We start from the raw sequence: 15,548 nt of genomic DNA, 5'->3' as shown, positions 1-15,548 counted from the left end.
CTGAGATTCAGCCCGGAGAGATATTCCATTAGACTTTTGGCTGTCAGGGGGAGTGGAGCCGCTTGGTAGCCTCAACTCGCTGTTGTCATGGCTGCCCGTGATCGATAATGGCAGTAAACTCGCAAACCTTTCCAACAAAGGTTCTCGTTAAAGACGAGATAAGAGAAGTATTCGCCGTGTGTTAGTTAACGGTTGGAAATGCAAAAAAGATGGTAGTCGGCATGCGAGGAAAGTGAGGAAAACAGTTTGGTGTTTGGTGGCAATGTCTGCAAATGTCTTCTGGAAAATGCGCTTCAAATTGTGAATTGTTTGCTTTGTGGTTAAGGATTCTACATGTACATTGAAACGTCAAGGCCACGGAAGGAAGGGGATCAGGCGCGGCTCGTCAGTCCGTTTTTCAACATCGCCCCAAAGAACCCCTACGGCATCACCAATCCGCCAGCCTACTGCTTCGGCTTCTTCTACCACATGTATGGGAAACACATAGGTAAGATACATGCATGACAACTATAGGCATAGTCCTTGGTTTGCTTGGAAAAGTTCTCAGGCCCTTTTGAATTTGCTTATAGCACTTTTATTTTCTTAAATTAAAGGAGTTTCATTTGAAATTTGGTGAGCATGTCTATCTTGGGTGGACCCACGAAAAAGTCTTAAGAAACGATGCCTGAGACAACACAGGAAGGCTGCATTTATGGTTTTAAGCAACCAATTTCAGGTGTGCTCTAAAAGTGATTGTGTCCTTGAGATTTTGTCTTGTTGCTGCCAAATCTGAACCACATATACTAGACAGATGGGTGGTGCTAACATGTGAGAGGGAAAAAATTGGCAGGCATGTCTATCATGAGTAGAACACCCCCCCCCCCGCCCCCCCGAAAAAAAAACAAGTTCAAGAAGCCATGCTTTGTTTAAAGTGAATATTTTAGGGTCCTTTGGTTTTGTCCGATTGCACTAGATGGACAACACACAATTGAATTGAATTTTGTGTCAACTCCACATGATCCAAACTCCAACAAATGTCTTGATGGTCCTATCCTAAAGAGATTCCTAGGTGTCCCCTAGCAGACTAATGTATGCAATAACACGCATCATTGCTCCTTGTACCTTAATTATCATTCCGGTGTATATAAACACAATTAATGAGGAAGCGCCACAGTGAACGTTATTCACCATGTGTGAGACATCACGGTAGCCTTGAGGGTTGAATTGATGGATGAATGCACTTGAACCTGAAGCTATCTGCCACCTGCGCATCTCGCACAATAGCGTTTGCTCGTATGCCGTCTTTGTCGTGATGGAGCGGTTGTTTGTCTGCGCGGTGAAAGTCTCGGGGAAAAAATGGACGCCTGCCGTCTCGGAGGCGACGGCGTTTTCCTCATCGCTTTGCGATGCACTCAGGGCAGCTTTTAAGAGGATTTCTGCGCGGCTGTCAGCTTGTTCCGGCTAAAGATATTTTACTGTCGATTTCCTCTTTGCAACACCAACCTTGCAAAATGGGCGCTCGCGCGGCGTGCATCAAAACCCCACACCCCCACCCCCTCCCCGATGCAGATAACAACCTTGCACAGACCATTTGAAGGTGACAAAGCTGTCGAGGGAGCACTCTTCCGGCTTTTTGTCAGCCACTTCAGCTTCCTCCACCGCGGGCCCGATTGCCCGACCACAAAAAACTGTGGTGTTTGGATGTGTATCATGTATTTGTGTGTGTGAATTCAACTGGATCATACGCTCACAACAACAAAAAAAAATTGCTTATGTTGTGATGAGTTCAGCCGGGAGCTACAGGCAAGTTATAGACAAGATTCTGGATGCCGCGTGACAGCTGGTCCACGACTGACCAGCGCCGTGTAGTTGGACAGCGTTGTTAAGCTTTTAAAAGTCCAGGAAATGTACGGCTCGATTCTTGGATCACATTTGTGCTGAAGCCTCGAACCGTAGGCCCGAGAAGGTCAAATTAAGTTCACCTGAAAAGGTTATTGTGCATTTTAGGTTCACCCTTAAGTTTCCCTCCAACCCCAAATATGCCAACATTTTTGTGAGTACCGTAATGTGTCTACATTGTGTCACAAAAATACACAAATATCGATCTCTCTTTCAGATAAAAATAAAAAAACAAACGCACACAAAAAATGAATAGATACTTGCACATATTTATGTAAAATATTTAAGGGGAAAGTCAACCCAAACTTTATATCGTCATATCATCTTCAGAAAACAGGTGAGGCGTAATTGGTCATTACCTGAACCCTGATCAACTGTGATGTCATTTTCAAAGTGGCAAAATGGCCGCCCCCTGAGATGGATAAAAACAGGTGAATTTTGGCCTCAGCTCAGATTCCACAAACGCAACATTAAACAGAATGCCATGTTTAGACTAGTGGGGCTGCATAAAACATGTCACTGTAAACATTTTGGGTTGACATCCGCTTTAAGAAATGTAAACTAGCATTTCATGAGAATGCCTTTTGGGTCACGGGAAATAAAAAAAGTGCTTTTTCTTATTTTATTTTTTTTAGTTTGCAAGACAGATATTGTGATCATATCACATTGTGTAATTGATTTTCCGTTTTCGTGAAATACGTGGATTACTGCAGAATTGTTGGCTGCAACTGGTAGCGTCTCCAACACGTTGTTATATGCGGCAAATGCAATATATGCAGTCGTTCCTTTAAGGATTCGACTCAGGGGCTCGTGGGTCTTAATGTTTGGATGTTCCCCCCCTACACGAGCGTCTTCCCATGATGTAGTAGCTTTACGGTGTACTTTACACAAACCAATAAAAATGTAAAACCTCCCCAGAGTTTAGGGCGTGGACTAGTCGGGAGGCAACTACAATGGCGGGAAAGGGATTGTCATTATTACTGCGGCCAGTTTAAGCCAGTGAACACCTCTCATAACGGCTTGCAGCTTTGCAGAGATTACAGGTGTAATCATGCATTATGTGTTCTGTGATGGTTCAGTGCGGGGAAGTAGACAACCTTTTCCCCAGTTCAGTGTCGCCTGCATCGCTGTTGGCTTGGCCTTTGTTCGCCAGTGCCAGAGCCACCAGGTGTTTTGATCAACCCATGGGACCACTACTCCTTTTTTTTTTTTTTTTTTGTCCCCCCCCCCCCACTGATGCTGTTGGTGTTGCCAAGTTACGGACCGTCACCTCTGACATTTATGGGTGTAACAAACCAGAAAATGAAGTCTTGTCAGATCATTTTCAAGCCAGTTTATGTGGAAACCAGCCTCTGAGGGAAATTGCTGGGCTGGGAACGGTCAACTCGCGGTAGTACTTCAATCATTCCCGCAGGACATAAAGCATTTATGAACTGTACAGGTAGTATTTAAAGTAATACAGGGTGTTAGAAATATACAATACATATTTTCAAAGCCTAATAGCATAGCCAATTCTCATACAAATTATCACATTTGAATGAGATGTGTAAAAATGAACTAAGTTACATGCTGAACTACAGTTTAATGTACTATTACTTTTGAGTATTTTCAGGGTGGAAAAAAAAAATGACCAGCAACGGAAAGGCATTTTAAGAATATGCTCAAACACAGTCAAACGAGTATGCAGCCAGACATGGCACAAAGAATTTGCGAGGAAGGCAAAAGGAAACTCTATTCATTTAATACACTGTTGTAATTTTAATAAATAAATCTTTTTTTTTTTTTACAGATTTTAATCAGATTTTTGGTTTGCGAAGGACATGTAGTTATTCAGATATTCATGATTTCATTTTTTTTTTTTTTTGGAACAGCCTGGATTTTAACTTTACTAATGGTTGTACAAGTGGAAAAATGAGTAGTGCAAAAGTCATCCATCTCCTTTTGTGACATTGTTAGTTGTCGCACAAGTGCAAAAGGAAAAAAAAAAAAAGTAAGCCACTGCTTCCATCTATTGGTCCATTTTCTATAGCGTATGTCGTCATTCTGCTTGTGGACGAGATGGAACCTATGTCAGCTGACAAACAACCATTTACACTCACGTTTACACCTTTGGACAATTGTAGTATTTAATGAACCTAACACTTGTTCCCTCCATTTTCTACCAAGCTTGTCCTCATTAGGGTCACAGCTTAGGTATGCTGGAGTAAGTTCAGGTAAGCTTTTTGTAAAATAAAAAATTGAAAACCAATACAGCAGGGGCACAGACGATGAACCTCGATATAGCAGGGGAACAACTGTAGTGACTGAACTCGACTGCGGGGCCGAGGTCTGCGATCGTCTCCCTCGACAAGACGCTGGCAGCAAGCATTTGGCAGTGTTTAGCTCTGTATTCTGGAGAGACGAGAGCGGCATCGCTGCCATAAGCACCCTCCACCTGCTTCGCTTCCCCCGACCTTCTGCTTCACGCACAACCCACTTGGCTGACTCCTCAGCTCCCTGCTAGTTCCACGGGCATGAATAATAGAAATAGACCCAAATTAGAGTTAGAGCTATAGCATATTTCCAAAAACACGGTTTGTTTTCTGTGCGTTTCTTGTTGAAATTGCTCATTGGAAATTCTATTCTGCACTGTGATGTTACGAGGTATCAAATCCCCCAAGGTCAGAAGACAAATGTCTTTCAAAATATTACCGGTAGTCGATTTTTTTTCGGGTCTGCAGATGTTTGACCACTGACCTCCTGTCGCTGTGCGCAAGGCCGTTGATTCTGCTAACATGCTGCTTGTCAATGTTGGGAATTTGTTTTTTTTTTAATTGTACAGCTGCCCTTAGGAGTAAGGACAAGTGCAAGTATGGAGGTCATGGGCCCAGAGCGAACATCTGGAGAGATGTAAGGAGGGGCTGCGGAAGAGAGAAGGCAGAGAGATGAGAGCTCCTCCAGGCCCCCTGCCGAGGATGAGTAGCCCGTGACATTTCCAATTTGCTCAAATTGATCACCAGCCAGATTCTGGCTCGCCTGCCCGCCCCGCTCGTCTGTGGCAAAGCCCATGCCCGGACTGCGGTGCGTTATGATGAATGGGCTAAATGTCAAGGACGTGAAACCCGGCTCAGATCTCGTGCGCCAACGCTCCGTTTAATACTCCGCTTCTCGGGCCGGAAGAGAGGTCCGCCCCAAAACCCGGCATGATAGGTTTGCGTGAACCATGTCCCGTAGACGTGAACAACGGTTCAAATACCGTGTGCGCATGTAGAGGGTTCTGGCTTCAATTATTGGCATCTATGACTGATCTTTGCCAAAGAGAACATAGACCAAGCCAGACCATCTGGGAAAAGGTTCTCTGGACAGATGAAACCAAAATAAAGCTTTTTGGGAATGCTCGCCAGCATTATTTAAAGCAACGAGATGGAGCTTACCTACTGTTAATGTTGGTGGCGGATGCCGAATGTGGTAGTGGAGGCTGTGAATGCATTGAAGGAATGAAAATGGAGACGTTACATTCGAGAATGATCAAAGGTTTGAAGAGCAAAATGCGCGCTGCAATACAAGCGGGTTTGCGCTTATTGTAAGACAATAGGCAGGCGTCCGCAAGCACGCAAGAAACATTTCAATTGTCCCTTCAGAATCCAAATCTTAAATCTGCCATGGGTGTAAGAAAGCATGCATGCATTAGTAAAGGCACCAATGGCCAAAGAGGGAATAGATTTCTGACAGGGTTTCTAGGTTGCTGTAAACATCCACATACACTTGAACGAGGCTCTATTCAATTCCATTGCCGAGTTCAAGGCTGGTCTCCGTCCACGATTCTGATGATACAAATGTAGGCCCGATCAGGAAAGAGGTCCTGAACTTGTACGCAAGATGGAATGAGTGGTACTCCGCTGCGGAAACTAGTCCATTGTGTGCCATTCATAACCTCAAAACTGTCATAAACGGAGGCCCCTCTGCACTATGTAGCTGTGTCGCTATGAAATGTTCAGATGCTATTTGGGGGTCGTGTGGTTGACTCAATTTGTGGCTTGACAGCGCTCCGGGTCGCAACACTGCTGATGAGAGGCGAGTAAGGAAACTCCTCCATCGTTAGCTCGCGGGCGGCTTACCTGAGATTAGGGTCACGCTTCATTTAGCCAGCTGCACATCAAAGTTGGCCCGTGGTGCCCGTGCTTGATGGGATTAAGCCTGTGGCAAAGCGCAGAGCGGAGGTCTGACCTCACCACCGGCCGGGAAGGAACCCTTCTGTTAGTGAGGGCGGTGGCACCTCGCCTTGCAGTGTATCATTGTGCATTCCCGGGATCGGTTCCTCACTCGGGACTGCAGTGGGCAGGATTGCAAATAGTGAAACCCCCACCAATTGCCTACGTCATTACAACCAGCAATACAGCCCAACTCTTTCACATTATTTCAAACTCATTTTACGGCATTACCCCTAAAAATAAATGGCTTGTTGATGATGTTTTTTTTTTTTTTTTAAATGCGGTAAATACACTCCGTATCAGGCCAGGTTAATGAAGCTCCTCCCAAACATACAAAGCTTGTCTCCGAGCCTTGATTTACCATAATAAAAGATAATGTACACTATTCTCCTTCAGAGCTTGTCTCAGGTGTTCAAACAGAATGGACCTCAGGACGGAAAGCCACTGACAGCGGTGAGTTCAAGGAAAACGCAGGTCAGCTCACATGGGAGGTAAAAACCTCAGGTCAAGTTGCGTCCAGGCGCTCAGCTCCCACCTGGAAGATAGCTGCGATGAAAGAAGGCCGAGGAACGTACAGTGGAACTTTCTCATGTTCCGCCGCTTACTTCTCTGTGACAAAAGACAAGTAGCAATCTGTGTGTTTTCAGTGCGGGGTGATGCGGTTGCACTCAATGTCGTCATTGGCGGTTTCTGATCAAAGCCCGGCGCCAGACGAGGTCTCACTACGGAGAGACGGGTTCAGGCGGTGCCTTTGCCAGACGATATCCCCGTGTTTTTTCTATTTTTTATTTTTTTTTTGTTTTTTTTATGCTGTCTGACTCACGGGAATCTGCTCCAATAATACACATCACAATCTCGGCGACAGACTTCCGTAGCTGACAATCACATGAAGTTAGGAAACTCGAAACACGGCGGGTTGTGTCAGAGCATGCCTGGCTGACTGACACTTCGCGGGTCCGTTTCACAAATCCAGCGATGATAGCGAGCAAGCGTAGAGATTTTGCTCTCGTGTTTTGTGTGTGTGATCGTGTCAAATTCAAAGTTGAAGGTTTCTCTTTATATCTCTCTCTAGGAAGAAATTTGCCTTGAAGCCAGAGACAGCGGCATACATAAATATAATAAAAAAAAAAAAAAAACTCAAAATCACATATCTAATACCAATAAAGTATGAATAATTGGAAATAAAACAATTGCAAGCGTTTACTGTGGCACTAAAAGGCGAGCCAAGCAACTAGCAGTATGAGGTCAGCAGGTCACAGCTAATTGGAGCTAACGTTTTCGGACGGTGGAAAAGTTTTTTATTTTCAAGCTCTTTTGAAATACGACTTTTAACATTGTGATAGTTTCATGAGCTTGGGAATAATTTATGTGAGCACTGAGAGCCCCGACTTAAAAATGTATCACTTGGCAGGACTTGAGTTTGACCTTCTCGACTGGGCTTTGAATGTCGGATGAAGCGCCGGTATGAATTGAAAATGCATGCGTGACAAAGGTGACTATCCGAGCAAAATGAAAATGCGTAAAAGGGCCCTAAAAGGTCCGAAAGGTCGGTAAGCGGTGCTGAAGAATGTTACGGTGTCGTTAACGAGACTATCAGCCATTTCGTTTTCGAGTCTGAACTTAACAGCTCTGGATTTTTTCCAGGGATGAAAGCACAAGTTGTTGTCGTCCCTCTGATACAAGTCTCCATAAAACTCCTGTTGTGGTCAAATTTTTCAAGTTTGAGAACAAATTCTTCTGCATGCCTCGTTCCTTTCTTTTTTTCTAATACAGTATATGTTCTATTTACATGGTACAGTATGTGAAATATATTGACAGTGACACAAGGGGCCAAACAATAAATTGTGACTGATGATTCGTTAGACTTTTCAAGTGTTCAAAAAGACTTTTTTTTTCCATCCCCACATAGGGACACTAAACGCCTTAGTGAAGCAAAAGGGCCTGGCCAGCTCAGATGGGCCAGTGTGGTCGCTAAGCGGTAACCAAGGGGAGCGCTGGAAGCAGGCCAAAGTCAGTGTCCATCCGACGGCCTCATTTCAGGTAAGAACTTAGTAAACATATTGTCGTAACAGTTCAGTATCATTTTATGATTTTATTCAAAAATAAATGGCACATGAACAATTGCAGTAAAGGCTTTCTGTAACTTCTGCTAACTACCCAGGCGAAACTTAGCTTAGGGCTTAGAACAGTTGAGATGTATCACTCGAACAGACGACCTCGACAGCAATTATTCTTCATCACTTACAGCAAAGTAACTGACACAAACACTCATTGCATTACATTTTAGTTCCACACTATCATTTTTCCAGGTGGTACTCGAGGGAATCCGAGGACCGGGCATCGAGGGAGACATCGCCATTGATGATGTCACGTTGGAGGAAGGGGAGTGTCGAGACCCCCCGCCCAGTGAGTAGCGCGACCACATTTGAGACCCTCCGTTAAAAAAAAAAAAAAAAAAATGTCCGACCGTAGAAATCCTAATGGTAGACATTTGCCAGCCTTCATCTGGCGTCTGCGTGGGGAGGAAAACGGTCGCTGTAGCAACAGTGTTGTAATCATACGAAGGGCGGCTGCGAAGGCACAGTAATTGGACAGTATGAACAAATGGAGGTTAAAAAAAAACACACACGCGCGCGCACACACACAGCGAAGTAGGGCACAGTCTGAAATTGAAGAGGTAATATGGGGCAGGCAGAAGTGATGCCGTTACTTAGATTGAATCTTGCTTCCTTATGCTCCAAGGAGCTTTCTCTCCAGAAACATCTCAACCTCACATGTCGCTTTAACAATTCATGCAAAATGAGAGCACTAGTCTCTTTTCATCATTGTGGGAGAAATCAGTTTGCAATTTTTAGTCGATGTGACGTATTTATTTTATGATCCATCATTATTGAAGATATTTTTTATGAATTCACTCCGGGGCTGCGGGGAGTGGTCGTGGGCCCTCAGGACACGCGGCGACGACACCATGAATTATAAAATTCAATCTGGCGCGATGAATCTTACATGACTCGACGTGAGGTAAAGGAGGAGAACGTTTGAGGAATGGGTAATGTGGTCCGACGGAACGTGACTTGCGGCTGATGCTGTTAATCAAGCATAGTTCAGTGCGACCCCGCGGGGGTTCATCCTGCCCCAAAGGCGATCATCGCAAGATCAATGCCACCCGTGCGCCGATTGCGAAACTCGATTAGAAGTGCGTTTGAAGCGCTGCTTTTGTTTCGCGAGCAGATATGCAACCCATAAAAGCGTCGTTATAGCTCCTTGGTTAGTTCTTTCAATATTTAAAGACGTCCTCTAGGTGGCGATGTAAATTAACTACGCTGTCGTGTCACAATCTGACAGAATTCTGAATTGCTGACTTTTTTTTTTCTTTTACCTTTCAGACCTCAGTGCCATTGCTCAGTCCACTTCCCTGCATATATGGCTGCTGTGCGTCACCGTGGTGATGACCCTCCTGGAGGGCCAGAGGTGACCCTCCTGGCCGTCGTCTCAGAGGCCCACCCTCAGACCTGCCGTCTGTGAGCTGTACCCTCGGCATCCCGTCACCAAAGATTCACGCATCCCCAAAGCGGCGACGGTACCCCCCCCCCCGACACCGGTGGACCGCATAGGTACACAAATGAAGACATTAAACTGTGATTTAAAAAAAAAAAAAGGAAAAAGAAAAAAAAAATCTGGAGGAAAAGTAATAATAGAGATGTGCTAATTTTTGGAAGGACAACAAATGACTTCTTTGACAGTGCAGCGCTCCTCGGTGCGGGACTCTAGACGAGCACAAAGGGTGAAAACTTTGGTGGCGCATCGAAGGAGGGGCAATTTGTAAAGCACAAGAACAATTTTATGACGTTATATGAAGAAAAAAAAAAATATATATATATATATATCTTTGCAAGGCAGCAGAATATAAATGCTGCTGACATTTTGGAGGAGGAAATGGAATCAGACCTTTCTCTGTGTATCTTTATCTTCATTTCCCTCGCACCGGATGCCAATTGCTTGTTTTTTCCACCGGCCTCGCTTTTTGTTCTTTTATCTGCTTGGTGCTGTTCTAAAGAAAATCAAGACCTCTGGCGACGTTTTGTTCTGTCTGCTTTAAGACCCCCGTTACCATCCCGCCCCCCTCCCCCATGGCTGCCTATGTACTTTTTACACTGTGCCCACGAGTCCAAGTGGCCAACGATGGTACGATGGCAGAACAAAAAAGAAAACTGGCGAAAAGACAGCAAGACTACAGGGCGGCGGGCGAAAAAAAAGCAAAGGTCGCAAAGTCCGGGACATGATTGATTACGAGGCGACGGTCCGATGAGCGAGGCCTGACAGAGTCGAGTTGGTCCGCCGGCGACAAAGAAGAAGCCACTTTTCTTTCTGCCATGAAACAAAGTGCCTTCAAGATTACAACGCGGAATCTCGAGCCCGGCTGTCGCGCAACACCGAACACACACGTCCATTCTTCGTCTGATGGGCTATTTTCTACACGCCTCTCTTTTTGCCCCCCCCCGACCCCCACCCCCCACACAAGTGCTGACGGGGTACCGGGTCTTGAAGGCCAAGGACCACTTGCTAGACCGCAGGCTGGGAAACTAAACAACAAGAAAATACAGGCTCTGGATATTTTTCGATGGATAAAGACACTCGTTACATTGACTACCCAACTGAGGTAGCCTTTTTTTTTTTTTTTTTTTTAAATAATCAAAAACGAGAGGGACTTTGGGCGAACCGCTCCTCTCTGCCACCATTTCTACGACAACGCTACCAGAACACAAAAGATATGAATAATAATAATGATGATAATAATAATAATAATGTTGATAATAGTCCTGATATTTTATTACTCCAGCGAGAATGTTTCTCTGCTTTTACACAAACTGTGAAGATTTGACTGTGGACGATCTACCTGAGACCATAACCTTAACCAGCGGGGGTTTTTAAGAAATGTATTGTAAAAACAAAAAAACTGAAAAAAATAACCACACAAAAAAAAACAACAACAACAAAGAAAATGAGAACATTTCTGTTCATCGTTGTTTATGACAAATGCTTTGAGGACTTGTCTTGTTTTTTTTCCTCCCTTCTATTCTTTCATCTCCCTTGCATTTCGGAAGTATCCGAGCGGATGGAAGCGTTACGAATGATGCCGATCGTTGTACGGTGTATAACTTGTAAATGTTAAAGAATCTCTATGGCAGAGGTTTATGATCAGTGTTTTATGTTGGCATCAGGGAAGCACAACATTTTAGTTGATAAAATCCCTTTTTTCAGTATATATTTGTCCCCCGCACAAACCAGAATTTGCTAGGATTTCATGCAAGGTTCTGCAATTACTGCCTTTTTTTTAAGTTCATAAAATGAATTTTATTCACTCATTTTATTTGGGTCGTCCCATAAGGGGCACAGCGGGTCCTCTGTTGACAATGGAGGTCCATTCCTACGGCGGCGCCCTATCCCAAATTTGTCATCAGAAAGTGCTATTAACCCATGCCAACGGAGCATTAAGTCACAAGAACAGTAAATATTTATATGAAAAACATGTTTAGGTTACGTAAAATGTGTGCGCCATTTGTAACATCGAAGCGCATTTTTTTTTCAGTTTTGTCTTGGAGATCGGCAAGAAAGGCAGCAACTGCAAATTGCGTACAATTTTCAAATACATTTTTGCTCGGGAAGCTGAACGGGTGGCCGACTGTACGCGTTTCCGAAAATGTAGCCCAACAGAAGGCCGAATTTGCTGATTCATAACGCAACAAGAACCTGATACGATGATAAATATGCTGAGCAAAACAGAGCAGAATGATGGGCATCCCGCTGTTGTTATTTAAAACAATTCATCCCTATGTTTATACTCCCGCGAGGTCCTGCTCATAATGAATGTATGCAGTACCTTTGGGGAGACTTTTTGTTTCCATTCTTTATCGTGAGAAACTTTCCACATACACAAGTTGGTCTAACTTTTGGCCGGTAGCTCCTTGCTATCATCTATCGCTTGATAGTAGCAAATGAAAAGTGCCAAAGTTCCCTTGGAAAGTGTTGGCGAGCATGCTGTTCCTTTTACAGCCAACTCGGCCTAAAAATGTCAAGACGTGAAAATCGGTCAGATGCGTGTCCAAACTTTTTCCTCCGAGGGCCACATACAGAAACTTAGACAGATGCAAGGGCCACTTTCATTTTTTTTTTTTTAACTTTAACTTATTAAACACTTAAAACCCATCAAGCAATTATGCTGTGTTTATATAATAGTTATTTTGAAAAACTTTTTTTTTTTTTTTTTTTGGGTTGTGGGATGTCCCGCAGTCCTGTATCCCACTAGAATAGACCCGCCACCTCACTGAGCAGCAGCTGAATCTCATCTACACTTTCAGAACCAAAACGAGAGCAATCTGTAGTAGGCTGACCAGACTTGAGAATTATTGATGTGATACAATATGTTCACAAATCCGACGTTGACACTAAGCAGACAGTTTAGTAGTAACTCACATTCTGACACTTTTTTGACAGCTACACTTTTAATGCTGCCTACCCGTATTTTTTTTATTTTTTTAAAACATCGGTGCGGGCCATGTCAAGTTATTTTTAGTATATGCCACAGGCCGCCATAAAATGGCCCCTGGGTCATAGTTTGGACACCATTGCCTTACAAGGTCTGACAAAGCATTCCACTCTAAAGTAAACCCCCAAAACATGGCTGATGATATCAGTAAATGTGCAGTCAAGGATTAGAGATACAGCACAATAAAAAAATGCATGCAATTTAAACAGATCAGCTTTTCTTTGGCCGGCATTGAAAAAAGTGTTCTGGAATGGGACGTGGATGTTTTGTAGTTAGTTGTTTCATCTACATTGTTTGGAAAAATGCAGAATTACATGGAGTCAAATAATGCTAGCCCGTTAAAATCTTACATTGTAGCGACAATTAGCCAGCAAGTCACAGTGATGGTGTTTCAAATGAGTTCGCCGTACTACTGCCAAAAGCATATCACTCGAATATGAATACACATGCCGGTACATCCCTAGTCATTTCTGTACTTGCTCACATTCAAGGGGGAATAATGGGCATAAATGCAGAGGATTTTCTGTTTTGAAATACGTAAACGGTGAAATTTGATGGCTACACTTGATGAGGTTGATGAGAGGCCTCTGTGGGTTCCGAGCCTGTGAAATGTTCATCCACTAACGAGGAAAAACAAGGGTGCAAAGTGGAGGTTTCAACATCAATTAGGTTTTGACATTTATGTCAAATGCTCATATTTTTTTCCCCCTCAACCAGGGATAGGAGTACCGTGCTTTGCCTGAGCCCGAGGCATTTCATCCAGTATGTGCTGCTTCGCTTACAAAACAACGCTCGGATGACAACAGGAAAAAAAAAAAAAAAAACAAGACAGTTGTTAATGCTTCTGTAGAATCCACACGGATGCTGAAAGATCTCGATGAGCTGTTTGAGTCGGTCGGATGCGTGCACCAGTCGTGATATAAAGTGGAAATTGCTTTTTTTTTTTTTTTGCTTTTTTTTTTGTAGCCCTGCAGAAAAGGCATGACACTAATTGATTTTATGTTGCACGGTTGCCATCTGGATGGTGGGCGGAGGGATGCACTCCTGCAGACAGGAATAGTGCTTTCTTCAGGAAGGCGCTTCATCCGGCACGCTCCACTCGTTACCTCGGCGCAAGATAAATTGGACGAGTTAATTAAATATTAGGGCTATTGACGACGAAGGGAACAAATAAGGACACCTTTGCCATCTAACGTTCTCTCTGAGTTTCGGCTTTGGGCATGTTGAAGACCCCAGAAAGGCAAATTACCGAGCTCATTAAAAGTCACAGGTATAGTTTGACAGTTATGCGCCACTGTAAACAATGAAGAGGCGATTTTTTTCATAAATTCAGCGTGGCCTTGTTGGACATAATTGGAGTAAGTACATAACATAAGTGATAATTAGAAGGAAAGTCAGTGAAGTTTGTGATTGGCGTTAAACGTTATAAATTGTGTATGTATTGAACAGCTTTGGAAAACGAATAAGACATTGGCCTGATTCTTATTTCTTGAATTCTTAGCAAGGGGCTCCAAAAGGAACAGTGCCAACATTTCCCTGGTTTCCTTATCAACCTCAAAAAGGGCTGAGCCATGTTGTGCCATTCATCATGCTACTTTTTTTTTTTTCAGCCCCTTAGTGTAATTCACTCGTGTTTTAGAATTGCATCTGGTATCCATTAATTATCACCCCCGTGTTGCAATCTACAGAATTAGCTATCACTATGTTGTTGTTTTTTTTCTTTTTAGCAGAAAGCTGCTCTTGGGTTTCCGTATATGCTTAATCCATCTATTTTGAATTTTTTAAAGTCGACCGTCAGCAAAACGGGCGTTCGTCAGTAACGGATAGACGGACCGGTCCGTCACATAGACGGAATGCCCAGCTCCGCTTATTCATCTTTGTTTCCGTGCAGACACTCGAAACCCTGTCATAACCAACTATCATTCTTCTGTTTTGTGCTCAGTATTTATACAACGATCGGGCTTCTTTTTCCCCCACCGCATTCCTTTGGATTTGACCCGTTTTTAGTGCCATACCTGCAACTAATGAGAGAAATAAAGAAAAAACAAATGTTTGTTATGCTATGTGGAACGCATTTGTCGAGGCTGGACATGTTGATTTTTATGACTAAAAATGCATTTGAAAAAACGTTTTGGTCTTTCGACGATGACTGGGGAAACAGACATATTTCGTCGCGGCTTTTCAAGCTGTAGATGCTGCTCAAATGCTGAAAGTGGTTTAAAATTGGGGGCCTTCATGTTTTTCCACAATTTAAAATGCAATCCAGCAGCATCTTTTAGTCGACATGAAGGTGATATCAATCGTAGTGCATCCGGCTCACAGGGGGAGCGAGTGCTTGTTTACCTCACTTGTCATGCTCACTAATTATGCGTGCTTTATATCATAACTGCTCATGCTTACACATAAATATCAAATATTTGGAGCTTATTCTACATTTGCATCAACAACCCAGTGGCAGCCTACCTTAAATAACCATAATAAGCTACTGTTGTTGTTGCGCTACATCCATATAGCCAGAGTAACGCTGCAAACGTTGGTTTACTATAGCCAACAAAAGAAACAATATTCTCTTTTTCTTTTTTAATGACAAGCACAAACAAAATACCATAATAATAATCAAAAAGGGGCATTCTTTGTAGACACAAGACTCGGATGTGTTGTATTCTCCTTTCACCGTGGAGTGCGAACTTTTTGGGTTCAAAATGTTCAACACGCATCCATACCAAAAATCGATTTTATTTACATGCGTTGTTTTTCCATCTTTTTCCCAAGGATTCAAGCAATTCTATTGTTATTCAAACACACAATACCCGAGCTTTGCCCAGTAAGTCCCAAGAATTGTGAAGACAAAAATAGAATAAAATAACTATGATAAAGCTAAATGGGATGAAGTAAGTACTCTTAGTGTATGTGCTGGTGAAGACATCTGAGTT

At 43.3% G+C, this 15,548-nt stretch overlaps 1 protein-coding gene across 14 annotated transcripts in view; it reads left to right on the top strand.

The window, feature by feature from the left end:
- LOC147128220 (MAM domain-containing glycosylphosphatidylinositol anchor protein 2) overlaps positions 1-15,548 on the top strand; it is a 178,373-nt gene that overhangs the window by 140,388 nt on the left and 22,437 nt on the right. For 12 of the 14 annotated variants that reach the window (XR_015083825.1, XR_015083824.1, XR_015083827.1 and 9 more), the window contains 4 exons: positions 326-487; positions 7,978-8,108; positions 8,378-8,474; positions 9,455-9,682. Coding sequence is in view for 1 of the 14 variants with exons in the window: in XM_086018589.1 (XP_085874715.1) it covers positions 326-487; positions 7,978-8,108; positions 8,378-8,474; positions 9,455-9,543 (479 nt within the window). In the remaining 13 variants the exon portion in view is untranslated. Of the gene's footprint in view, positions 1-325; positions 488-4,699; positions 6,522-7,977; positions 8,111-8,377; positions 8,475-9,454; positions 14,669-15,548 lie in introns of those variants that run through there. The other 2 variants (XM_086018589.1, XR_015083832.1) reach the window with 2 other exon arrangements.

This window comes from Filicampus tigris, chromosome 20 (assembly GCF_054856515.1).
Source record: "Filicampus tigris isolate MCC_2025a chromosome 20, RoL_Ftig_1.0, whole genome shotgun sequence".
Taxonomy (NCBI): Eukaryota; Metazoa; Chordata; class Actinopteri; order Syngnathiformes; family Syngnathidae; genus Filicampus; species Filicampus tigris.
This window is presented reverse-complemented; position numbering and strand designations above follow the sequence as displayed.